General features: G+C 36.3%; 1 protein-coding gene across 22 annotated transcripts in view; it reads left to right on the top strand.

The window, feature by feature from the left end:
* The window catches only part of AFDN (afadin, adherens junction formation factor), a 181860-nt gene that overhangs the window by 136437 nt on the left and 17450 nt on the right, over positions 1 to 27973 (top strand). For 11 of the 22 annotated variants that reach the window (XM_020970386.2, XM_078155039.1, XM_078155036.1 and 8 more), the window contains 7 exons: positions 4068 to 4133; positions 4314 to 4387; positions 4816 to 4934; positions 9304 to 9498; positions 10058 to 10149; positions 10499 to 10684; positions 20334 to 21338. In XM_020970386.2, the coding sequence (XP_020826045.1) occupies positions 4068 to 4133; positions 4314 to 4387; positions 4816 to 4934; positions 9304 to 9498; positions 10058 to 10149; positions 10499 to 10684; positions 20334 to 21338 (1737 nt within the window). Of the gene's footprint in view, positions 1 to 4067; positions 4134 to 4313; positions 4388 to 4815; positions 4935 to 9303; positions 9499 to 10057; positions 10150 to 10498; positions 10685 to 20333; positions 21363 to 23535; positions 23572 to 27973 lie in introns of all 22 variants that reach the window. The other 11 variants (XM_020970378.2, XM_020970371.2, XM_020970367.2 and 8 more) reach the window with 2 other exon arrangements.

Below are 27973 nucleotides of genomic sequence, written 5' to 3'. Positions count from 1 at the left end.
GTTAATTTCCCAGGGTCACACAGTCAGTGTGTACCAGAGTGTGAGGTCTTCTTGTCTCCAAGGCCGGTTCTATATACTATATCATACTGCCTCTTAAATTAAAGCTCATTGTGGTCCCACACTTAACAGTGAGCGAACAGCACGGAATTCCCATTCTGTGATGACATGGTGGAAATGCTGTGTATAGAACATCCACTCCCTGAAACCACTTGTGAGAGGCCCAAATCTTTCTGATCTTGTCACAGTTCATTGGTAGTTGGAGTCCATCGGTGCCCCATGAGGCTCTGGGATAGCATCTCTGAGATCTGAGCTGCTTGGGAATTTTGCCCTAGGCAAGTGGTAAACTCCTAAGGCTAAACACTGGCACAGTGCTGATAGCCTACAAGTACCATAAGGGAAAATTGAAGAAAAAAAAAACTTTGAAGAGCATAACTAATTATCAGAGTTGCCTAGGACTCAAATAGCTATGAAGAATATGCTTTGTAGATGTAAATACATTGCCAGTGATGTATGCAAGAAATTTCATAAAAGCTATCATTAAGAGGTGGCATGATCAGAAAAAGGAACCAGTCATGTAATAGAGAAAATGGTTGACAGATGTCCACCAGTACCCATGAAATATTAAAAGACCTGGAAGAAGTCTGTCATACAGGCAGAAAGTCTGTGGAGGGTTTATACAAAGATATAGAGAACTATATATGATGGAAAGGTGTGGGTGCCATTTGTCCCAGCCAACACGGATCATGCAAAATAAGGAAATGCTTCTCAGCCATAACTAGTAGTCAAAATTTATGATTTTCAAGTCAGTCAAGAGAAAAGGAGTGGAAGAGGGAAATATATTTAATACTTTAATGCAGTTTTAAAATATAGTAAAATGAGCAGATATTTTGTTGAACACAATGGCATAGATGTCATAAGTTCTATGACTTTGCCAACATACATGTAAAAGTACTTTGTTTAAAACTGCTATATTGGCTGGATTTCCAACATTTATGTATCTTAAAAATTAAATGATGTAATTTCCTAGTTCTGCGAAATTACCAGTCCTTTTGTTTAGAATTTAATACAAATTTTATCCTGAGATCTTGTCTAAATCGAAAAGTATATATAATGGAAATTTTGAAATTGTCCGTTGTAGTTGCCTCTAAACTCAGAAATCAGTTGAGAAATTTTGGAGGCTTAATTACACTCTAATTACTTATTCCTTTGCAAGCAACCAGTTACTAAGTTAAATGCTTTATTGCTTCAGTGAGTCTATGATCTCATCAGTGTAGGTACTCTGCATCATTGCAGATCTCTACCTATGTCTTTCATCCTTCGTGATTTTCATCCTTATCATCCAAAGAAATTATAGTTTAAAGGTTTTCTTTTATGAGTGGAGAAAATGAAGGAAAACTAAGAAAAATATTTTACTTGTCCTTGTGAATTTACTATCCTATCAGAAGCATATAACAGCTCTTTACCAATTCTAAGATTTTATAAATGGTACATTAATAACTATAATAGAAAATGAGATACATGCATAAAATAAATACAAAGTGCTGTTCTAGCTCTCAGGGGAAAAAGAAGAAAATCCTTCAGTTTCATTTAACTCTACAGAGATGTCTGAACACTGGATCTCCTGATTGGATAATTGCAGTGGGTAAGCCTGAAGGTTAGGAATCACTTCTCCAAGTTGAGTGGCATGAGTAAATTCAGTTTTCAGGAATACTGATCTAAATCAATGGTAATTGAGAGTCACAGAGTCTGTTATTATATTTAAATTTCATGATAAGAAACGAAACTATTAGACATTTGCAATTATTGAAAATAAATTAATATTCTATTTTTATTTTAATAAGTGTTAACATATGACTGAATTCTAAGTAAAGCACCTCTTGTTTGTTAAAAATTATCATTTGGCATAGTTAGCCTACAACACAGTCTTTTAATTTTCACATGTTCTATACATGTTCTGTGATACAAATATGGAAAGGTTTGTTTTAGGATGTTTCTCCTTGTCTTCTGTTCAGTATAACATGAATTTATTTGTATTTCCATTAGGTTTTTTTGTAAGAATTTTATAGCACAGCCTTTGAGGTAGTTGTAATGTGCCTAAGGAATCCCAGAACCATAGCAAGATTCACTCTTCATTCTCTTGACAAATATTTGTTGGGCATTTATGTACTATAACCCATGTGTATATTTGTAGGTTGTAGCTGCCACATGTAGTATAGATGTGATCATTTATAACTCAGATGAAATGAATTGTTAATATGAAAATTCTTAATTAGAATTTACACAATACTAATGCCCTAGTAACTACTGTCAAAGAACATCTAGTAAGCTATAGAGAGACTGTGATGTGCCTCAGTGGAGGGAAAACTCACAAAAACAGAAGCACAGATCTTTGAAATATTAAAGTGTATGTGTGTACACCTGCATGTTTGTATTTACACATATACATGTGTTGTGTGTATGGGCAGGTAGGTGGCACAGTGGATAAAATGCCAGGCCTGGAGTCATGAAGACCTGAGTTCAATAAAATCTGACCTCTGATAGTTACTAGCTATGTGACCCTGGCCAAATCACTTAACCCATTTTGCCTCAGTTCCTCATCTGTAAAATGAACTGGAGAAGGAAATTGCAAACCGGCCCAGTATCTTTCCCAAGATGGGGTCCTGATGGTCTGACTCAAATGACCGAACGACAACAAAGATGTAACATCATCTTATTCTATCATAAGATTAAAGATTTAGAGCTATAAAGGATCTTTAAAGCCATCTAGTCCGACACTCTTATTTAACAAATGAGAAAGAAAATGGCTCAGTGAGGTTTAGTCACGTTGGCTTTAGAAATATGCATATTTACATATGACTAACTTTCTGGATTAAGTGTAAACTGGTCTTTGTTTTCCTTCTTAGCTGCATAGTATTCAATAAATGAAATCAGAAAACAAACTGGATTACTATGTAAATGTTTTAATAAATAATATAAAATTGTTATTTGTCATGAAAATGGAATTTTATAGATTATGAAAAAGTAATATTAATCAGAAGAACATATGAATACCCACATTTATCTCCCTTTATTTCATTAAGTTTAATCTACAATATTGACATTTTCTCCATCACTTATAGTCTGAACAGTCAACAAAACAAATCTTTGTAGCTGTTTCCTGATTTCTAGGTTGTGAATTAATGCTTACAGTGATAGTATGACAATTTATTCTCCCTAGTCTTTATGAGCTGGCTTAGGACTCTAGCTCTGGATATTTGTGTACTGTGTTTTCCTGGTATATAATTATTTTCTTATTAAATTCCAGGTTCTTTTTTTTTAGTTCCTGGTGATACAAAGAAAAAAATAGTATCTATCCTCAGTAGCTTATGTTTAGTTGGTGAAACATCATATAACTTGTATAAGTATATAAAATACATAAATGAGACAGTTTTGAGGGAGGAAGAGCATTAGCAGTTGTAGGCGATTAGGATGTCTGCACAATAGTAATACAAGAATGCAAGTGAAGGTACTTTCAGGTTAAATAATTTAAAATGAAATTCATATAGATACTTCATAGTGTTTCTAAATGTCTTCTGGAATCATAATAGCTTTCATTTCTTCAACACATCTTCAGTACTGTACAGTTTACAAATTATTTTGCTCACAGTAACCCTTGGGATTACATTGTAGAATGTACATTGTACATTGTCTTAATTTAACTAGTGAGGAAATTGACGTTCTCAGAAGTCACAAAGCTATTGACTGGCAGTGTTGTGATCCATAGATAGCCACTGACTCCCAGATTCTGTGTTTTTTCCACTATTGAACATTTCAGAGTATTTTTGAAATTGTTGACATGCTGTTAATTGACCTATATTTAAAATGTTGCCACTCAGTTTTAAAATATTAGATAGAAACATTTTTTGTCTATTACTTTTCTGGTTTTGCAGAGTAAGAAGTTTAATGCTATATAAATAAGATTTTGATTTCAAATCTTCATTTAATATTTAGAAGCTTTAGATTTTAAGTATACTGAATCTACTTCTAGACATACATTTTTAAACAGTCTTTATTATCTCTTCCCATAGGGTGCAGGTCAAGATAAACTTGGAATTTATGTGAAGTCTGTTGTAAAAGGAGGTGCTGCAGATGTGGTTAGTAAAATTTTTAAATTAGAAAGTTTACAGGATGTCAGAAGTTTTACTGATTAAAAACAAGTTGTTAAACTATTTATCAAATGTAGTTGCCATTTTAATAGTTGATTAAAACACTAAATAAGAAGATTTTTTTCTTTCCTTCCCACTTTTCCTGACTTTTCTATAACTTATATATAGGATGGACGTCTGGCTGCAGGTGATCAACTGCTTAGTGTGGATGGGCGGAGTTTAGTAGGACTGTCCCAAGAAAGGTATTTCTTATTTTTTTAATCATTAACTTTGGCATTTTGTGCACAAATATATTCATGAAACCATTCCTGAAGGTATTCTGTATAGAATTCTGTATCCTCAATTTAATGTTTCTAATATAATAGAAAGACTTCTAAATAAATGTATTTTTGAAGCTGGCATAGTTTCCTTGAAGTAAAAAAGGCATTAATAAAATTGTAAGCAAATTTCTAATGGTAATAAATGGCCCATTTGTTCTTTCATAATTCACTTTGAAAAAGAGAATGAGCAATTGGCTATTGATAGAAGGCAAAAAGTGTAAAGAATCATCTGGGAAAAGTAGATGACATACCTATTTGGTATTTTTATTAGCCATTGGGCTTATTCTTCAGATACCACAGTATTGACATGATCTTAAGTAAGTTCTTCCATTTCCATTGTTCTCATCCAGGGCAGCAGAGCTCATGACAAGAACAGGTTCTGTGGTGACATTAGAAGTTGCAAAACAAGGAGCAATTTACCACGGCTTGGCTACTCTACTCAACCAGCCTTCTCCCATGATGCAAAGAGGTGAGAATTAGTCATGGAAAATGGAATGTGTTTTCCATTGTGTGTGTTGTTTCCTTGGAGTAAGTGTACATGGTTTAAAAAAATTGGGCTTTTATCCAGTTGTGCATTTAGTTGTTTTATATGTTCTTGTCAAATTGGATTATTTGCTATACCTTGTGCGTGCCCTGCCCTTTTTCGGCATCTACCCTTTTTCTACAGTTATTCTTGGAATGCTTCAATTTCCTGTCTCAGTTGAGAGGTTACCCATCCTCAAATGCCCACTCAGGTACCACCTCTTCTGCAAAGACTCCTCTAGTCCTATAGTTTGTAATGCTTTCTTGCTCTTTTGACCTTTGCTGTTTCATGTACATAATAATTCCTCGGTAGGAGATATCCAGCATAGAATCCAAATAGAATAGGGAATGCCTTTAGGTGGTCAGGTCCTTCAGAAGCTCCTGTTCTAGGTAACACTGAGTGGATGTCATGAAGCTTCATAACACTATGTAAAGCTTCTTAGTAATCCACAACTATTCAAGACTTCGGGTTAACAGTCTATGCAGGAAAAGCAAGTAGATGAAGAATACCTACTATACATATTATGATATGCAGTTGGAAGATAACTTGTAGATCTAGACAGTCTGTCTAGTTATACACATTCGTATACACACACATCAGACAGACACTATTGGTGGATGAGTTGGTTCCAGAATTAAGAGGAAGAAAGTAGACTGTGTGCTCTTTGTACAGTAGTTTCAATGACCCCCAAATTGCTCCCTGAAACGAAAACCATTTTCTTAAAAAAATTTGTCTTGTGTTTTTAGGTGTACATTTCCTAATATATCCCTCCACCTTCCTAGAATATAATCCTTTATAACGAAGACTAAAAAAGAAGGGGAAAAAACAAGTCAGCAAAACTAACCAATGTATCAAAATAATCTGATGGTATATTCAGTGTTCTGAACCCATAACCCCGCATCTCTGCAAAGAATCAGGGTGGAGATTCCTTCTAGTGACTTTTTTTGGGAATAAGCTTGATGATTATAATTTCACAGCAGTTTCAATTATTTTCTTCTCATTCTTTGTTTTTCCTTGCTTAGTCTCTAAAGAATCAACGTTTAGAGTGGCACAAGTAGCAAGAGAGAACTGCTTGTTACCAGTGGTGACTTGATGCTGTTTTTGTTTTGTTGTTTGTTGTTGTTGTTGTTCAGCCTTGTCTGACTTTTTGTGACTCCATTTGTGCTTTTCTTGGCCATTCCCAGGGTCACACAGTTACTGAGTGCCTGCGGTCAGATTTGAATTCAGGTCTTCCTGACTCTAGGCTGGCATTCTGTCCGCTCCACCACGTACCTGCCCTTGTTGTTCAGTCATTTTTTCCTGTCCAACTCTTCATGACCCCATTTAGGAGTTTTCTACATTATTTCATTTCAGGCCTCCGAAAGAACTTAACGGACATGACCTGAATTGCTGACAGTAATGTTTAAGGAGTTGTGTAAATTAGAAGAGGTATCAGATGACTGGAGACATGCGAATATCCAGAATCTCCAAAAGGGAAAGCAGTAAAAGGGATAGATCACCTGCTTTGCAGGCAGTGTTATGTGAGGGTTGAAGAAAGAAGGCTGTGATGATTAATAGTTAATAGGGCTCGTTAAGAACATGTCACACCTCCATTTCCTTTTTTGGATAGTTATCAGGGAAATCCGCTGAATGTTGTTCCTAACCTCACATATCCCATCAGTTGCATAGGTAGTCATGAAAAGACTTGTCTCTTTCCGTTTCCCTCTCCCTCTTCCTTTCCCCTAACCTGCTCCCTTCTCTTTTTTACTCCCATTGCAGCCAATCATCAAGACTTTTTCCTGCCCACCTAGACTATTATAATAGCCTCCTAGGGATTCTTCCTGCCTCTTGTCTAACTCTCCTCTAATCCATTTTCCACATTATTCTAGTTATCTTAATACCCAGCCATCTGTTTCCACGTTTCAAAATATTCAGCTCCTCACCCTGTCATTCAAGGTTCAGTTCGCCTCCCTTCCTACTGTTTGTGCAGCCTGCTATCCCTCTTAACGTGACCTGTGAATGTAATCTCAGTGCTCTCCACTTTGTGTTCTCAGACTACTGTGCTTGGTTTAGATCTTCATTCCCACCCTCAATATTTCCATCCGTTTAGATTTCCTAGGCTTACTTCAGATACTACGTTTCTATGAAGCTTTCCTGTCTACCCATGTGTAGGTGATTGCTAGCTCCTCAGATTTCTGAACAGCACTTTCTTGATTTCTTCAGATTTTTGAAAGACTGGTATGTGGAAAGAGGGATTATACTTCTCTGTATTTTTAAAATAGAGGGCATAATTAGAACCAAGAAGTGGAAATTATAAGGAAGTATTTTCTGTTACTTTAAGCTGTCCTAAAGTAGAATAAGCTATTTTATAAAGTAGTAGTTTTTGATTAAATGGCAGTATTAGTCTTTTTATTCACATAGCTTTTCTGAGAGTCTTAGTGGAAAAAGTGCTGGAGTTGGAGTCAAAAGACCTGACTTTGAATAATTAATCAATTAACAGGCATTTATTAAGCGCCTGCACTTGTTAAGCACTAGGGATACAAAGACAAAACCAAAACAGTATGTGCCCTTCAGAAGCTCACATTTGGGGGCAGCTAGGTGGCACAGTGGATAGAGCACCGACCCTGAAGTCAGGAGAACCTGAGTTCAAATCCAGCCTCAGACCAACCACTTGACACTTACTAGCTGTGTGACCTTGGGCAAGTCACTTAACCCCAATTGCCTAAAAAAAAAGAGGAAGAAGCAGCAGCTTACATTCTTTTGAGGGAAACTCAAAAGGGAAATAAAAAAGGGGAAAAAATTTTTTATAGATCCCTGCAACACTAGGGCATCCATAATGTTGCTCTCAGACAAGCTCCAAGATGTACTTCAGAACTCGGGTGTTAAATACCAAGGGAATCTTGGCATATGCAGATGCAGTTTGATACTGAAGAATCAGGTTCTCTTTCTGCCCCAACCTGGGAGCAAAACTTCCAAGAAAATATCCGAAATGAAGGTTGGGTGGCATTTATTTGTCATCTATCAAGTTGGTCAACTTGTGATAACAGGGTCCTTTCCTACAGACTGATTGACAATAGGAATATCAGGTGGAAGACAACTTATATTTCCTTCACCACAGAAACTCCTTACATTGAAAGGACTTACAGGTGTGGGTACACATGAACAATTCTAGGACATGTGGCTGGTTCCGTTTTACTCTTTGCCTTCCAGTTTGAGAGCAGACCTGTATGTGGACCTGGGATGCTTTTGGGGCTCAGCACTCTCAGAGTTGAGCCTTTTACTTAAACTTCTCAGAACTCCACCTTGCTCATCCCTGTGGTTTTATATCACTACAGCCTGAGGTTGATAGGAGGAAAAGACTTTGAACACCTTAAAATGTTATATGTGCGAATTATTATATCTCTCAACCCCAGAATGTGCCATGTCTCAATTGAATTAAGGGTAGACAGATTTTTGTCCATTCATTTGGAGCCCTCTTCTTTTTGAGGTCATGTTGTCATGAGAATTATACCTTTTTTCTGAATCATTTTTCTGAACCTTTCAAAATCTACTTTCCTAAAGTTTTAAATTAAATGTCTGACTATGCCTTATGTTCCATTTGGCTATCTGAAAAATTGACTTACACAGTTATCTGACTTCCAGTTATCTGGAAAATTGACTTTATTCTCAGTGATACCAGATAAATAAGAGGGTCAGTATTTTTTTAAAAACCTTGAGGTTATTGAAAGATTTTGTATAATGTGTGAAAAGACAAGGGAGGAAACTCGGCATAGTAGAGGGCTCACTTTGGGGATAGAAAAACCTGGACCTTAACATAGTTCTTCAGGTGGCTCTCTTAAGACTATCACTTAGGGGCAGTTAGGTGGCGCAGTGGATAGAGGACTGGCCCTAGATTCAGGAGGACCTGAGTTCACATCCCACCTCAGCCACATAACACTCATTAGCTGTGTGATTTTGGGCAAGTCACTTAACCCCAGTTGCCTCACCAAAAAAAAATGACTATCACTTAAAGTTCCTGATCTGCTTGAGTGAAGGGAGTTTCCACAGTGAGATTTTCCCATACCAGAGAAGTCTTATTAACCTCTGGGTTTAGATTCCTCATGGTCCCCACCCTCAAATGAAAGTCCTGTTTAGCTGCTATATTCAGCATAACTATCTTCTTTCAACGCTTTAAACCCACCCCCAATCCCCAATTTTTTTAAAACTACTTGAATAATTGATTTCCCTTTTCAGAAGCTGAGAAAAGTCTTTAAATGAAATCATGCAAAACATGTTAAGGAGAATCTTTAAGACAAAAAACAAAGATAGCCATTTTAAATGCCCTTTTTTGTTATAGTTTCAGATCGACGAGGCTCAGGTAAACCCCGACCAAAGAGTGAAGGTTTTGAGCTGTATAATAATTCAGCACAAAATGGGTCACCTGAGAGTCCTCAGCTACCTTGGACAGAGTATAGTGAACCAAAGAAGCTCCCAGGAGATGACAGGCTGATGAAGAACAGAGCTGATCACCGGTCTAGCCCAAATGTGGCAAGTAAGGCAAATTAAACTTATTTTTTATGTCCTTCTAGGCATTCAGTGTGTTTGTTCTCATATGTGCATATGCATGAATACAAGTTGAAGTAATGTTTTACGGTATCTAAATTAAATGAGAAATATGTGAATAACTCTAACCGTGAAAAATTTGCCAGAAGTATCAAAGTTATGTAGAGTTTTGATTAGAGAGTTAATGCTCTGAGTAATGCCCAAGGGAGTCATATTTTGGAACAAACTTTGAGGACCCTTCCAAAAGTTTATGTTGTCATTATGAAGTACCTGCCTTATAGCACCAGTATCAGTGCTACGGACATCTGCTGAAGTGGAATGTGGGCTTATGTCAGCATTTAAAGTTATGTGTTGTCTTTCTTCCTAAGACTGACTGGCTGCCTGGCTTCTAACAGTCCTAATGAAGTCATTGCATTCCACTTGTACTCCTTTCTCTATGAGTACCTATTTTTAAGTAATGAAATATTGTGAAAATAGTTTGCTTATTGAATATTAAGATTTAAGTGTATGAATATATTGAGACTTTTTTTTCTAACTATCCGCAACAGATCAGCCTCCTAGTCCTGGAGGGAAAAATACATATGCCACTGGAACATCAGCTAAGATAACATCTGTTTCTACTGGAAATCTCTGCACAGAGGTCAGAAGGAAGAATTTTTGCTAATTCTTATTTATTTTCTTATTCTTAAACCTGGTTAGGAATACTGATTCCTAGTTGTCAAGCAGTTTTTTTTAATTGTATTTTAATATTAAATATCATTATGTAGTATTTTTCTGTACTCAAAAGACTAGTTATCAGATTTTGAGTACTTTGATATTTAGCTTTAAAATTTTAGGATTCCATGCTATAATGTTAAGGTAAATTTTATTGTTCTGAGATATTTTCCAATTGCTAGGATGCAACCTGTTTCTAAAGATAATTAGAAAGACTCTTCTTTGTGAAAATGGCTACGTGTCCACTTTTCCTTTATGTTTTGTGCCTTTTACAGGAGCAGACACCACCCCCAAGACCTGAAGCTTACCCTATCCCAACTCAAACATATACCAGAGAGTACTTTACATTCCCGGCTTCTAAATCACAAGATCGTATGGTTCCTGTTCAGAATCAGTGGACCAGTTATGATGAAAAACAACAGATCCAGACAGATAATAATCATTCCGGTGTCATAATTCAGGTTGGAAATGAAATTCAACCAACTTTCTAAAGCTTATTTTGCTGTAAGGCATTTTAGGACTAACAAATAGGTTTGGTGATAGGGAACGTAATCCTAGGGATAAAGTAGATTGGGGAGATTTTTTTTAGAACTCTTTTTCAGGCAAATTGTTATCTGGCATCATTTCTCCATATTGTACTTAAGAAGATAATTTTTTTTAAAAAATCTTAAGAGGTTTTACATTTATCTTTAATAAATTTTATTTTTATTAGATTTTAACCTGTTGCTCTGTCCTGTAATTTACCTGTATCACTCTCATATCTTTTCTCAGTTTTTTTCCTACCACATCTATCTCTTTAACTTTTCTAGGAATTCTTTTGTTTTGTTTTGTGTTTTTTTTCTTGGCTAGGTGGTGGGGTTAAGTGACTTGCCCAGGGTCACACAGCTGATGTGTCAAGTGTGTGAGGCTGGATTTGAACTCAGGTCCTCCTGACTCCTGGGCTGGTGCTCTATCCACTGTGCCACCTAGTTGCCCCTGTAGGAATTCTTGTCGGGCTTATGTCAAATTGGTATTTTTCTTGAGACTTCAGTTATAGCTATTTTCACATTTGTTGTCTTCTTCTGATTTTGTGTCTTGATCTTCCCTGCCACTGTAGTCACTTTTTCTGGTCAAGTTCCTTTTCGTTGGTTTGCTTGTTTTCTCAGGCTATTTCTTGACTTTGAACTTTATGTTACAGTTGGACTGTGCTCACCTAGGGGTGAGGTGATAATGTTCCAAGCTTCAGGCTTTTTCATGCTGCTCTTTTCGGAGCTACTTCTGGGGATCTACAAATTTTCAGTTCTTTTAAGGTGGTGTGATATGAGGAAAGGTCATTGCTCTCTTGGTCTGTGCTCTGGTCTTTATCTAGAAAGGACCCCTAGAAAGGACCCCTGGTCCCTTGCAACCACAAGCACTAGTGCTTCTCTCTCCCCTGGAACTGCCACCCAGAACTGTGTGTGGGCAGTAGAGTTACCACGTAGTACCAAGCTCTGTACCTAGTGCCAGCAAAGGGCCCTCTGGAATCTCTTTCTGACCAGCTGTCTGACTCCCAGAGACTGTGTTTATGCTGACAGCTGAATCTGTTGTTGCCACTGTTGCAGGCACCTCCAAGGCCCTCACCTCTAGCACTGATGTGTGTACTCTAGGCTGGTGCCCATCCTGGTCACAGACTTCTACTGACCTCCTTAATTGTCTTAGGCTGAAAAAATGTCTCATCCCAACCTTTTGTTGGCTCTGCCGTTCCAGAATTCTCTTTGAGGCATTATTTTAAAGTTATACGAAGGGGAATATTGAGAGAGTTTGGCTGGGTTGCTACCTCTACTCCACCATCTTGGCCCTGTCTTCAACAATAACTTAGTGTTTTAGGCAGTTCTTTAAGACCAACAGGTTAAGTTACTTGGCCAAGGTCAGGTAGCCAGTACAGTAAATTCAGAGACAAGAATCGAACCAGTCTTCTTTACTACAAGACCAGCTATCTTTCCTACTCTTCTACATGGTCCCTCTCTATCAATCAAGTAACACTGTCATAAAAAAGATAGATATTCCCTTACTAATGGAGTCTAGAATTTTGCCAAGCATCACTGTCAAGGTCACTAACATGGACTCATTTGTTCCCTCCAATTTTTTTTTTGATTGGGACCATTTTCTCTTCTGTTCTTATAGTGACTTCCCATTTTTGATGATCTTATAAATATCACTAATAATGAGTGTCTCAGTCATTGACTTCTGCCATGTCTTTTATTAGAATTTGCTAGATAGGATATTGTTACGGCTGGAAAGACCCTTAGTGAGACCAGGTAGGTGCTCTTTTCCTCATTTTGCAGAGAAGGAAACCAAAGCTTAAGTGCTTTGCCTACTGTCACACCACTAATCACTATGTGATGCAGAATTTGAATTCAGCTCTTTCTGATGGCAGATCAAGCACTAACATACCTGAGAAATAGTCTTCCATCTTATGCTTAAAGATCTCTAGTCAGTCAAGTTTTTAATTAAGCACCTAGAGTATGCCAGGCAGGCACTGCGCAAAGTGCTGGGAACACAGGCACAAAGAATATAAACAATCTCTACCTGCAAGGAGCATATCTTCTAATGGGGAAGACAAGTGCATATGAAAATATATGCACCATAAACATCAAGTTAACAAATACAAAATAGTTTGGAATACCAGCAAATTGAGGGGGTGGGGCAAAAGAGGCTTCCTGCCAAAACATGATCCCTGAGCTGCCTCTGTAAAATAGAGAACCATGGTAACGAGGCAGTGAATTCCAGGCCTATGAGACAGCCCATACAAAGTCTTATAGACAGGAGATGAGTATCATGTGTGAGGAATGGAGAAGGCCAGTTTGGCTAGGAAGGGGAGTACTATCCAGTGACATTGGTGTGATAAAGTTATGGCCAGGTTGGGTAGGACAAATGGTTAACAGAGGAGTTTGTATTTTATCCAATAAGGAATAATCCACTACCTCCTAAGACAGTTCGTTTTTCTTTGAGATAGCTGTAATTATTTGGACTTTTTTTCTTACATCAGGTCTAAATTAGCCTCTTGGCAACTTCCTTCCACCAGTTGTACCTGGTTCTGCCATCTTGGGCCAAAAAGAACAAATCTTAGCTGCCGTGTCCCTCCTGAGTCTTCTCAGAGTTCTCCAGGTTAAACAGACCTAGTTTTGTGAGCTGCTCCTAATGTGATAAGAACTCTTCATATGCCAGAACTCTTCTTGATAAAGCTAACCCTTCTACACATGAACTTGAGTCCATCCCCTCCGTGTCCTTCTAGCAGTCTGTCCCCTGTTCATCCCCTCTCTAATCTTCAGTCTCTCCACATTTGCTGGTTACATCTCTACGGCCTTTAGACTTACCCTAGTCTCTTTCATCCTTAAAAAGCCTTCACTAGACCCCTTAAACTATTTCCCTATATCTCTTTTTCCTTTTTCAACGAAAGTCCAAGAAAATGCTGTCTTCACTTGCTGCCTCCACGTCATCTCCTTCTGACTTTTCAATCTTTTGCAATTTGTATTCCAGTCTCATCACTGAACTGAAACTACTTTTTTCACAATTAACTATCAGGTCTACCCCATGACTGTCCTGGGCCCTCTTCACTCAATACTATCTTTCATGTGACTTTATCAGTTATCATTGGTTTAATTGTTATCTAATAAGATGATACACAGATGTGTATGTATGTCTATGCATATATACATATGAGTGTATACAAATGTATGTGTATATGCACACACAAAGCTGTGAATTGCACACATCCTGAATCATCTGAATAGATAACTAAATCACTGGCAACTGAGGAAGTTGTCACGAAAGGTTGCATTGAATGAAGAAGGCCCTAGAGGGTGTTGAGGTTGACTCAATAATAATAAGGTACAATATGGTTGAGTATCTCCTGATGTCAGTTCCATGTTGCCGGGTGCCTAATGAATATTTCAGACTGAATATCTCAGAGACATCTCATCCAGAATGTTCAAAGTGAAACTGAACTCATCTTTTCCATAATCCTTCCCCTCTTCCAAACTTGCCTGTTTCTGCTAAAGGCATCACCAATCTTGTGATTTCCCAAGTTTGTGATCTTGGTTTTCTCGTGGTTCCTTGTTTGACCTTGTACCATATGGTCAGTCAGCTGGTAAAGCATGCCATTTCTACCTCCACCACATCTTTTTCAAATTTCTTGTTGTCTCTACTCACATAGCTCCCGCTTTCATTTAGGCCTGATTATCTGTCTCCTGTGCTATTGTAATGGCCTTTTCGTTATGCTCCCTGTCTTGAGTCTCTCCCTCCTCTAATCCAGCCTCCACATACCTGCTGTAGCACTTTTCCTTATGTATTTGTTGTTTAAAGCACTTTGAGACGTAGCCACAACCCAACTTTTATTATATGATACTTGCCATATAATGTTCCATAAATAAATATAAAATAAAATGTAAATACCATACAACAGTCTCTCAGAAACAGTGTGTATCAATATATCATTACTTCTTGCCTGGACTCTTCAAATGGCTTCTTAATTTACTTCCCTATATCCATCTTCTCAAGCCCATTCTCCACCCAGCTACCACACTGGCATTCCGAAAGCAAGAGTGTGATTATGTTAGTTTACCTGTTCACAAAGCTTTACTTTAATAGTTAATGCGTTTTATAATTTCTCTCCAACTTCTCATTCCAGGCTCATTACACATTACTGCCCTCATGCAGTCTACATTTTAACTAGATAGGCTTACTTGTACTTCCCTGTATATGACACTTCTCTATGCCTAGAATGCCTTCTCCTGCCTTTGTCTCCACTGATCTTCCCTCATCTCATATTACTGTTCTTCCTTATAAGTACCTGCTAATAAGACAACATGAAAATGATTTTTGCTTATGAGCAAGTATTTGTTTAAGATGAAAGGTAGAGGAATCTATGAAATACCATGAAACCTTCCTAATTAAATCAACGTATGCTTTAGTAGAGGCAGTTTGCCTCTCTCTTAAGATTAAGTTCTAGAGAAGATGCCTATGTGAATTGGTAGGGGAACTTTTTTTCACCCAGGAATCCACTGTATAAATGAAATCACAGGTTCAGTCCCTATTTTTGTCCTTGACTATAATGCAGATGTATGAGGGTATGTGATATAAAAAAAAATTCTTGGAAAATATGGTTCAAGAGCTGAGGCCAAAAATGCATAAACTACAGAGAAGCCTCAAGTTTATATATCATGAAAACTTTTTTCAAGGAGGTGGTTGAGCAGCATTGGGCTTTGAGCCTCAAACAGCATTATAGAAAATTAAATTGCCTAACTATATTTTCATAGGATTTAACTCTGGTTACTGTTGTGGAAATAATTTCTCTTTGTAGAATCAAAACATTTTAGGAGAAGATCTAAATCAGACTAAACGGAAAAGAGTAAGATAGAGAAAATATTGCTTGCAATTTAAATAATTTCAACCTAATCTATTTAAACAATCAGCTGGCCTAAAAATTGAGAAATAGAAAAAGGAACTATATCAACAGAGACTTAATGACCATTTCTAAGAAATTTTAACTGATGTAAATAAATTACCATAATGTGGAAATGAAAAGTGTCTAGGTACTACCTCAGCCACAACACATTTGTTCCCTTTGTAAAGTGGCAGTGGTGGAAACAGTAGTTTAGAATATAAGTTTGTTTATAAAATCTCACGGGAGGAGGGTGGTGGGAATAGAATCACTTGACAAAAATGTCAAAAAATGTTAGAGGGAAAAGTCAGTTACAAAGACTTGGAAACAGTTCTTATGACTGTCTATATCAATACAACAATTTTCTTCTAGGGTTTCCTGTACTGAAGGCTTTAAAGGTGAAACTACACAAAACAGACCAAATAAAGGAAGCCTGTCATCACTTTATCTACCACACTTAGATTATAACATCACAACCTCATTGTGCTATATGGGGAAATAGAAATGGTAATAAAAGAAAAATTCAAGGGTGAATAGCAAGTGCTTATAGGGGGGAAAAAATAAACATGGCAGTTACTAGTGCTTAAAAAAAAATGGCTGGGGAGATTGAGAAATTTTCTGTTAACTTCCAACCCATGCACCCTCATTTGTCAAATGAGAGGGTTGATCTAAGTGGCCTCTAATGTACTATATATTATACTATAATATGTATACTAATATAATATGTAACTAATAATATATAATATAATGTGTATTATTACTATATGTATATTAAGCGATAATCTTAAGATCCACATGGCCATTTTTTCCATTTCATCAATCATGATGAAATATACCTACACATCAAGGCAGGAGAGATGCAGGTTTCACCAGCAGATAATCACTTGGAATATCCACTCCTCCTGTGCTCAAGCTTCACGCCTCTTGCCTTTCCTATATACATCCTCCACACAAGTGCCAAAAGTAATTTTTCCTAAAGCCCTAAATCTGTTCATGTCACTCTCTTGCTCAGTAAACTCTAGTGGTTTCCTACCACCCTTGGATCTAATACAAACTTTTCTGTCATTTAAAGCCCTTAAATTAAACCACAGGGTGGTTCCAGCCTTCCCAATGTTTCTTACACATGACATTGCATTTCTAGTCTCTCTGCCTTTATATTGATACTCCGACATGACTGAAATGCACTCCCTCCTCACCTTTGATTTTGAATTTCTTCTTTCCTAAAGAGCTTAGTTCAGGTGACATACCATATACATGAAGCCTTTCCTGATTCCTCCCCCGCCCCCAGTTTCTAGTACATTTCCCCCAAAGATTACCCCGTATTTTGCATATTTTTGTATATGTATATATTGTCTTCCTTGATTGAATGTAAGTTTCTTGAGGGCAAGGATTCTTTAATATCTGTATATCTTCAGCACCTAACAGAATATCTGACACATAAATGTTTTGCTTAAGTGTTTTCCTTTTGTTGATAGATTATTGTTTGAATGTGACAAAACTCTTGAGTATCACAAATTGTTGTCTTAAAGGCTTTTCAGGTTAGTTATGGTGGCTCGTGGCACAAGCCTGTAATCCCAGATACCAGGGAGACTGAGGCTGTTGGGTACCATTGAACTCGAGTTCTGAGCTACAGCAATATAATGATTTGAGACTCATGATGGAAAATGCTGTCCACATCCAGAGAAAGAACTATGGAGTCTAAGCAGATCTAAGCATACTATTTCCTCTTTTTGTTTTTTCTTGTGGTTTTTCCCTTTTGTTCTGATTCTTTTTTCACAACATGACTGGTGTGGAAATATATTTAATATGAGTGTACATGTATAGCCTGTATATCAGATTGCATGCCATCTTGGAAGAAGGACAGGAGAGATGGGGAAACATTTGGAACTCAAAACCTTTAAAGTGAATGTTGAAAAGTAAAAATTAAAAAAAAAAGTTCTGAGCTTTAGTGGATCATGGCAATCTGATGTCTGCACTAATTTCTGCATTGATGTGGTGAGCCCCTTGATGTGGATGGCGCACCATGTTGCCTAAAGAAGAATGAACTGCCCTACATCAGAACCAGCAGACCTAGATTTCCATGCGAATTAATAGTGGAATCAGTCCTATGAGAAGCCTATAAACTTCCAGCCTGGGAGAAATAAGTGGGGGAGGGCTGTTTTCCTTTAATCTCTGAGTGTTAATATTAATCAAATGAAATAATATATAAAGTACTTTGCACATCTTAAAGCACTATATAAATGTTAATTATTATTAATGGCAAATGAAGATTAAAATTGAGGTGTGTCTACTTGCCAACAAAATTATTTAGTACTCTTAAAGAATGTTCAGCAGAGATTACAATTTGAAGAGAGATGGGCTTTATTGAGGAATTAATCCAGAGTAAAACAGTTTCTAATTTAATTAAGGTTTGGTTTTATTACTTCGGTCTATCAGGAAAAATCTCGTGAAATGGAATTGTACATTTTAATACTCTTTGAAGATAAAGAAATTTAGTAAGAGTCATGGACAAGATTAGTGGAGATGTACAGAGCTGGGAGATTAATGGAGGTATGCAAGGTAGAATCACTGAAGCTCAGCAGCTGTGGAGCAGGTAGATTGTTGAGTTCTGAAAAAGAGGTAAAATATTACCACATAATTGATGATAGCAACTAGTACCAGCACTTCCATTGTTGTTAAAAATGCATACATTTCCCATAGGAAAGAAATTTCTCCTTTTCATATTTTTTTTCAGCTTGGCAATACCTATTCTACCCATAGGTTTATGGTAACATCAAGCTATCTAGAGCAACAGTTCTGATTCTACCCTCTAGATGTCAAGGTCCTGTAGATGATATGCTGATTGTACTAAGTCCTGAGACATTTCAGAGCCTCTTAAATGATGTCTATAATTGACCTAATTACCTGCTCAGGATATGTGATTGGATGAACAACCAGTAGAGTTTGTTTTTAGTACTTATCTTGGGAGAATTGCTGCAATTGAATGATGGATTGGGCCCAGGATTGTTGGGAGGAAGATAGCAGGCTAGATCACATTTGGAGAATTGCTCAGTGTTTTTCATGAGCCCTGAACTTCTGCCTAAAACGAAAGCTGTTGTTCTTTTAGTGTGCTGTATGATTAGTAGTCACAGAATTCGAAAGTCACAGTTTCAAAAGAATCAAAGTAGTGGGTTATTCAAAGAGATGGCCATAGTAAGCATAAATATATTTTGCTAATTTACATATTATAAGTGAAGAATTGCACAAAGTAAAGGGCATAACAAAGCAAAGTATAATTAGAAAAGAAATGGCCCAGTCTTGTGGTGAGAATTAGGAAAAACAAATAGATTGTCAAATCACTTGCTACACTGATACCCAAATAATGTATTGATCTAAAGGAAATCTCTCATCACATTTATGATAAGACCCTCCCCTTCTCTGCTTTCCAGTTCCCAATGTATATATGAGAGGATATGGACAAGAATTGCATAGAATGGGATGTTGAGTGATTTGTACCATTGGGAGGGAGTTTTCTTATTGATAAGATCATTGATCCTTTGAAAAGTTGAAGTATGCTTGAAATAGTTTTTATTTGGTTTGGGGTTTTGTTTTGTTTAGCATAGTGAAATTTTTAGCTCAGCAGGAAAAAACAAAGGCAGAACACGAATAGAGGGAACGGTTAGATAAGCAAACTGTTCTATTAAAAAATGCACGAGCAACTTTAAATGTACTATTTCCTTTAATTTTAAATATTTGAGGGCAGCTGGTGTATATGCTATTATATAAACAGTAGCAAGGACACTTTATGGCATGACTTCGTGAGGGATTAGAGGCCATAATTGGGTAATGGGCATTCAGGTTTTCAAGTTCTACCATTTTCTAGCTCTTTCAAGAGAAACAGAAATGATCTTTATTTCTTTTGTAAATCTATATCCCCATTTCTTCATCCACCAATTGAAGTGGGAAAATTGTTGTTTCTGATTAGGGAATCTTTCTTTGGGATTTAATTTTCTTTTTAATTTTCTTTCTTTATTCTTTGAAGACTAGAACAATAATAATAATAATAATAATAATAATAATAATAATAATAATAGTAAAGCAGTGCACTTGGCTGCTTCAGCCAGTATATTCCTTTTCTTTAGGAAAGTGATTGATTGAGGGCAAAAGAGATTAAAAGGTCATTTAAAACAGTAGGGAAACAGCTAAGTGGCTTTGTGTTTGTCTCCTAATCTCCCCAGGTTGGAAAACTGTACAATATCTCAAATTTCCATGCATTTTTTCCTTTTTCCTTGCATTGTACCTAGGAATTTATATAGTTCTTGAGGTTTAGAAGCCCATAGATTTTTTTATGTTCTCTGAAATAGGTATACGGTTATTTAAAGATTACCTTTAAAAAACTTACTAGGGGATTTTGTTACAGAGAACTTTTTAATTTATTGATCTTTTTTCATAAGCATTGTCTTATACATGTAAAATTTTTTTATGATTTTTTTCCCTAAAAACATTGTGAAAAAGTGACCACATCTTCATTTTCCATTTGAATTGAGTTACTGACCAAGTACATGTTCGTGCTGCATGTATTAAATAGTTGTAGAAGTAGAATTCGCATTTAGAATGTTTTATATTGTCAGCTCATTAGAGACCATTTAGAAATTATTTTCACATAGATTTAACTAGACCTGTTTTTAATTTTTTTAAAAAATTCATTAAATATGACTTTTTTTTTCCAGCGTGTTACTCGTTCCCAAGAAGAATTGAGAGATGATCAAGTTTACCAACCAGAGTGTCATCGAAAAGATTCAGATTATTTAGATCGAAAGTCTGACAGTGACATGTGGATAAATCAGAGCTCTTCTGTGGAATCTAGCACTTCCAGCCAAGAATTCCTGAACCATTCTTCTAAGTCTGTTACTCCAGCTTCTACTTTAACCAAAAGTGGCCCTGGCCGTTGGAAAACCCCAACAGCTCTTCAGCCAACCCCAGTGGCTATTTCTCAACCTATTCGAACAGACCTTCCTCCTCCACCTCCCCCTCCTCCCGTGCACTACGCAGCTGACTTTGATGGGGTTCCCATGGATTTACCTCTGCCTCCCCCTCCTCCTCTGCACCAGATAGGACCTCAGTCTGCGCCAGCAGCAGCTGCAGAACGTAAAAAGAGAGAGGAACACCAGAGGTGGTATGAAAAAGAAAAGGCGCGGTTAGAAGAAGAAAGAGAGAGAAAACGACGAGAACAGGAAAGAAAGCTGGGGCAAATGCGCACTCAGCCCCTGAACTCCACCCAACTTACTCCTGTGCCTGTCCAGCAGATAAAGCCAGAAAAGCCATCTACATTACAGAGACCCCAAGAAACAGTCATCCGGGAGCTGCAGCCCCAGCAGCAGCCACGGACAATTGAGCGGAGAGATTTGCAGTACATCACAATCAGCAAAGAAGAGCTTTCCTCTAGTGATAGCTTGTCCCCTGACCCATGGAAACGGGATGCCAAGGAAAAGCTGGAGAAACAGCAGCAAATGCACATTGTAGACATGCTAAGCAAAGAGATTCAGGATCTTCAAAACAAACCAGATCGCACAGCAGAAGAAAATGACCGTTTACGAAAACTCATGTTAGAGTGGCAATTCCAGAAGAGACTCCAAGAATCAAAGCAGAAGGATGAAGATGATGAGGATGAGGAAGATGATGATGTAGATACCATGTTAATTATGCAGCGCCTGGAGGCCGAAAGAAGAACCAGGGTAAAGGGGAAAAATCCTTTGGGTGTGCGTATCTGGGATCTATCTCTCTATTTATCTTCTTAATTTCTGTGTATGTGTTATGGCTATATATAAATTCATGAACACAGTACAGAAACTAGTAGGGGGGAAAAAGACCAGTGTAACATAGGTTGTTAATGCTTATCAGATTGCCTCTTTATTTTTATAAAGAACACAGGTTATAGCGATTAATCCAGTGAAAGTAATTGGTAAAGTTTGAGGAACAAAAAGAAAAAATACTTAGTAAATATTAGTTGTCCATATCAGCAAATTAGATGTTTTTATCATCAAATTCCCGAATTATTCTTTTCACCCACCTTTTGCATAAGCAAAAAAAAAAAGTATTCTTTACCAACTTTTAGTAGCATTGAACAAATGAAAGAATGTAAAAGCATCTATTATGTCTTTCTTTGGAGGCTCGCTCTGTGTAGGGGAGCTGGGAAGAGAAATACAAATTGTCTATCACCTGCCTTCAGTGAGTTTACATTCTTATAGGGGGAGAGAATACATACAGGGGGGTGCAGTGTTCCTTAGGAAAGAATTTTGGTCTGGGAAGTCAGAGAAATTGGTGGGAACCATAGGGGAGTTGTTTTCCAAACACAAATAATTTATGTTTAGATTTTATAATGATGTTTAAATTTACAGAGAACTTATTGATTAGCCATAATATTTTTTAAAAGTTTGTATAAATCAATAACTAGATTTGATTTGCGGCACAAACAGAAAACCAGTTCAACATTTTGCTCGTCTTTTTTTCCCATTTATGTCTTGTCCTACTGGTACTTTTCAAAAGCATAAGAACAAAATCCAGTTACTCTTATCAGATTAAAAACAGTGTGAAAAATACCAGAATTTAGTTCAGTTCAAAGTACTTTGGTTCTTCAGTGAGATAAGAAAAGCATTGATAGTCATGTTTCCTGGGCTCCTTTGGTGTCTGTCCTTATAACAACTTGTGAAAATTAATACTGAATATTTTTATTCAATATTATTTTACTTATATTGGGATCTAGTCAGATAAGACAGCTAAGACTGTGAATCTTTCACACACTAATTTATCTTTTGATTCTAATTCCTGTTCATCTGATTGGGCTGCTTTGTTTGGCCCAATCTAGTACTAGCTGTTAGACGATAGTCTACAATGCACTATGCATAGATAATATTTATGAGCTGTGGCCCATCTGAACACATATGTATATATGTACAAACACATAAGTTTCTATTTCAGGCTATTTTTTTTCTTTTTTCTTTTTCATTTGGAATATACTTAAATAAACTGAATCCAAATTTCTATCTACACGTGTTCCAAAAATTAGTTTTAGGCATTTGTAGGATTCTTCAATATTGGACCTAGTTTTTGTATGAACTTCATTAAACTTATTTAAGAATGATTAATAATATGTGACTTTCAGCAGCTTTTTTAAAAAAACAACATTCTGTGTAGTTAATGTTGCTAACTTTCTGACACTTAATTTCCTAAATTTGTTCAAGGTGTGCATTCTTATACTTTACTCTTTGTAGTGAACTTGCCCCTTTGAATTAACTGATGACTAGATTCTTATGATTAGATTGATAATTAGAGAAATATGATGAATATAAGTCTTCTTTTGCTATAGTTTCAGTATTTTTATCTCTGATCGTAAAACTGCTATTTATAGTTTTAAAACATTACTAATTTTAACATTTCTTATTATTACTTTCCTTCCAAATAATAACCAAAGTAGCCAGATGCATGTATGTAATTTTACTTGTAGTTGTTCATTTTTTGGAGGGCTACCTCTTCATTATTGGTGGTCTAACAGAAGTTAATTTCAAGCACTGGGTATGCATATCATCTCTGTGGATTTCGATCTTAAGAAAGTTTTTCACTAATATTTTTAGAGTATTTCTTTAATTTGCCTCATATTTATATTATCCTTAATAAGGTCTAGTTTAAAAAAAACTCAGTGCTGCTGCTCTCAAATTTCTGTAATGAAGAAATTAAAATATATTGGTCTGCTGTCATTGTCCTCATAGTGCTATAAATTAGTCAGTAGTTCTTTACTTTTTTCCTCTGATATCCTTCAAAAACAGATGAAGTAAGAAATCAACAGAAATGCCTTTGGGCACAATAGGAGTCTAAACTTAACTTTTTTTTTTCACACTTCATCTTTCTTTTTTTTCCCTTCTCTATTACCTGCAGCAGACTGCTATGCCAGCAATCTCTGTTCTAGATTTGGTATGTTCCTGTTTCTTTCCCTTCAGTACTTTTTTTCCTGTCTTGATTTTCTTTAGTGATGGTAGTCTTATGTTTTTAAGTAGATCCAACGTGTATTGGGTGTTTTGTTTTTAATTTGTAGGCGGTATCTAGATCAGGATATAGACCAGTGAATCCCTTAGAAGCATGCATTTTAAATGTCTTTAGATTTAGCTACTCTTTGCTTTGTTTAAAGTATTATATTTTGTTTATGGATTTGAATTGTTTTCAGCTTTAATTATATGGTGTTTGATTTTTAATTTTTATTTGTTTGTTTATTTTTTGCAGTGTGTAATGCTATTCTAAATCTACCATTAAAATTGTTTTAGAAAGTCTGAACACTTGGGAAAAACTTTTTAGTATGGAAAGTTTGTCTACTTCCTTTTTTTTAACATTAGAAATAGGTCTTAAATGGGGAAAAGTAAACATTTAAAATAAGAGAAACTTGCTTGAGTTTTTATAGAAAACTGAAATAATATTGAACTGAATTTATCAATTAAGATATTTTAACCCATTAATAGAGTACTGTGGTCTTAATGAAGTGCACTTTTTTTTGGTTTGGTTTTTTTCCCCTCAGTAATGTCTTGTGGCTTTTAGTTCATTTTAACAGCTATGCCATTTTAGTGAATTACTCTAAAAATAATACGTTATTGATTTTTCTCTCTCCAAAAAAAAGAAATTCTGACATTCCAGTCATGCTGAATAATTGGTATTTCTTACAATTTAATATTAACATTGAAGAAACTTGGTTTATCATTGGGTTTCCATCCCAACAGACATTTTACTAGCATAGATATTTTAGATAACTATCAGTGAAATGAAGCCATAATCAGATCATCTGTTGTTTATGTATCTTTGAATTGAATTTTCTATCTTTGCCCCAGTTTTGATGATCTATACAAACACCTGATTGAATGGTTGTTGGTATAAAATTTCATTAGTTATTTATGTCTTGATGACATGGTTTACTACCATGGATCTAGGATTTGCTTCTTTTGTAAAATCAGAAATACAATTTTATCAGTTAATTCAGGTGTTATTAATGTTTTGGGAAATAGGCTAACTTTAGGCTGCCGTAATAAAAGCTGTCTACTATCCCTGGAATGCTTTTTCTACTCAGAATCCCTAGCTTCCTTCAAAGTACAAATCAGAAGCTACTTCTTACCTGCAGGAGTCCTTTCTGATCCTCATCTACCCACTCCTTGTCAGTGGTCTTTCCCCTCCAAAATAGATTTGTAAATATTTTGTGCATTCTTATCTGTGTACATGTTATTATCCTCTCATGGAATGTAAGCTCCTTGAAGGTAGGCACTTATCCCTACTGCCTAGCATAATGCTTTGAACAAAGGATATATTCAAAAAATGTTAATGAATTGAACACTAACAAAACTAAGGAAATTGATATAAATCATTATTGTACTTGATTAGAGTGGGGCATATACCTGCTCAGTGCTAGGAATATTAGAAATATTAGAAAAATGAATGTTGTCCAGACTTTCCTCTCAAGCTACCTGACAAATTAGCAATCAAACAACTGTTTTGTTGGCATGTGTGTTATCAGAGCAAAAATAAATTAGAATTATCATCATGTGGCATGTATAATTCATAGTATTCACCACAACCTGAATAATTATGACTATTTTTGAGCATTCTTTTCTGGTGTCTGGCAAATAGAGAAATCACTTTCTCCCTTGTACAATAGTAGATAACTATTAGAAAGTTCTTACTCTGGGACTTCTTTTTCTAGATTCCATGAAGATTATTACCCTTTTGTTAAGAAATTTGCATTGATGAATTAAAAATAATTATAAAAATAATACCTAGCATTTATATAGCACTTCAAGGTTCACAACGCTTGTTACAAATATTATCTCATTTGAACCTCACAGCAACCCTGGGAGGTAGGTGTTGTTATTATTCCCATTTTTGCAGATGAGGCAACTGAGGTAGACAGTGGCTAAGTGATTTGCCCTGGATCACAAAGCTTGTAAATGTCTTAGGCTCTGTTTGAACTCAGATTTTTCTGGCTCCAGGTCCAGTGTTATATCAACTAAGCCAGTTGCCTGCCTGCTTTTATAAATCCCTGTTTTATCTAATTTTGTTTCAAACTAATTAGTTTAGCATTTGTTTATATGTCAGTTCATTAAGGTAGACATCACCATCACCATCATCATCCTTATTATCCTCATCATATATATAGTGCCAACTGTGTTCTAGCCACCATGCTAAGGTGCTTTACAAATATACCCTCACAACAACCCTGGGAGGCAGTTAAGCTTAGTCTCATTAGCAGCAATTTATTTTATTTTTTTCAGTTAACAAAAATCTATTTTTTCTGTTTCCCATACCCTGTTGAAAAATTTATTTTCTCCCTTTATTCTAGAGGTTTCAAATCTTTATGCAAAGGGATCATAGTCACCATGTCCAAATTAGAGACTTCTCTATCCCTTGGGATAAAAATCACCAAGTGTTTTTGATAAATTTTGTTGGTAAATATCTTGCTAAGTGAAAGTTACATATCTGACTTCTTTAAACTTCACTTGGGACTAGCATAATTTCACATGGAACTAGCATAGAATGAGTTTTCTCATCTTTCTAGTTCTTGTATTGCTTGTGTTAGGGGCTGGGGATGCAAACACAAATGGTCCCTGCACTCAAGAAGCATTTTTCCCCCCTGGGAGTGCCTGTAATACTAGAACTTATCTGTCTTCCATGGAGTCCCCTCCCCCTCCCCTTTTCATCATGACCAGAAGAAAATTGTGTGTTGAAATTATATCAGCTCAATATATTATATAATATACTCTAGGAAGCATGTTTCCTAGAAATGCCTTACATGTTAGTATTCTAGGAAACTTATGCTCTAAGACCATATAAAAATAAATCTGACCTTTAAAAGCTTTAAAAATATCTGATGAATACTAATTTTTCAAAATGTAAGTTAAATACAGTGAATAGAGCACCAGCCTTGGAGTCAGGAGGACCTGAGTTCAAATCTGGCTTCAGACAACATGGTACTCACTTAGCTGTGTGACCATGGGCAAGTGGTAACCCCAACTGCCTTACCAAACAAACAAACAAATGAATGAATGAATAAATAAACAAATAAATAAGTAAATAAATGAATGAATGAATAAGTAAATGTATGTTAAATAACTGAACCTAATTTTTTTCTAAGCGCAGTTTTTAAAAATTTCGTAGTGGTAGTAACTGGACTTGTGTTTAGAAGTTAACAGCAACAACAACAACAAAAACCTTTTAAAAACACCTAAGAATGCAATATTCTTTATTTTGGGTTCTTTTTATGGTTTCTTTGTATCACCAGATATTCCAAGCATTCCATAGTTTCTCAACAAAAGTTAAGTCAACAAGCATTAATTAAATGCCATCTATGTGCCAGGTACGATACCACGCTATGCCCTTAGAGTACAAACAGTGGCAAACACTGCCCTCAAGGACCTCACATTCTATCGTGAGGGATAATATGGAAACAACTATGTATAAACTGGGCATCATCTCAGGGAAGGCACTAGAATTAAAGAGGGCTTAAAAGATGTCTTGTGTCATATTAGATTTTATCTGAATATTAGAGTTTATCTGAAACTTGAAGAAAAACAGGAGGCAAAGGTGAGGAGGGAGGGAATTGTAGGCATGGACAACAGCCAGTGAATGTTAGCCAGGAGATGCGAGGGAAACAACAAAGAGGCCTGAGCACCCAGGTGGTCGAGTATACAGAGAGTAGGACCCTGGAAAGGTGAGAAGAAAAGGTTATAAGAGACTGAAAGGCGTTTTTAAGGGATTGATGGAATGCATGTCTTACAGAATGTAAGTAAACTCCTCTAGGAGAGTTGGGGTAGGCAGTGAGTGCCTAGTGCTGCGCCTAGTCCAGAGGAGGCACTCAGTAAACGCTGGCCCTGGGGTGTGATCTGAGCAAAGCCATACACCAGGAGTCCAAGGGGGTTTTCTTGTGCAGGTTCACCTCTATGATCCATTCTGTGGTATTGACAGATGGTCCTCAAAGCAGTTTGAATTGAATTAGAACAGAACTGAATAACCACCTAGGTACTTTACAGTCTTTATTTCATTAATTTGCAATAATTGACACCTGCTACTAACCCCTTTAACAATAGGAATTTTTGAATGTTATTTCCAGTTAGTGAAAACACACTCACACAAATGTGGGCTTTCTTGACTCATAAAGTTTAAAAGCTGGTCCTAAAGCCTCTGTCATTTATCACATGGCTAGAAAAAGAAAATGATATTGACACCGAAGAGAATAATAGCTAGGTCAAGAAAAAGAGAGTGATCCATAAGATTTCTTATAGGAAAAAGTTATATTTCATATTTTAAGATATATTTGTTTTTGCAGAAAAACCTACAGATGTAA

Source organism: Phascolarctos cinereus, unplaced genomic scaffold, assembly GCF_003287225.1.
Source record: "Phascolarctos cinereus isolate Bilbo 61053 unplaced genomic scaffold, phaCin_HiC Scaffold_5;HRSCAF=322, whole genome shotgun sequence".
Classification (NCBI taxonomy): Eukaryota; Metazoa; Chordata; class Mammalia; order Diprotodontia; family Phascolarctidae; genus Phascolarctos; species Phascolarctos cinereus.
The sequence above is the reverse complement of the archived record's forward strand: the minus strand, read 5'-3'. Positions and strand labels throughout refer to the sequence as shown.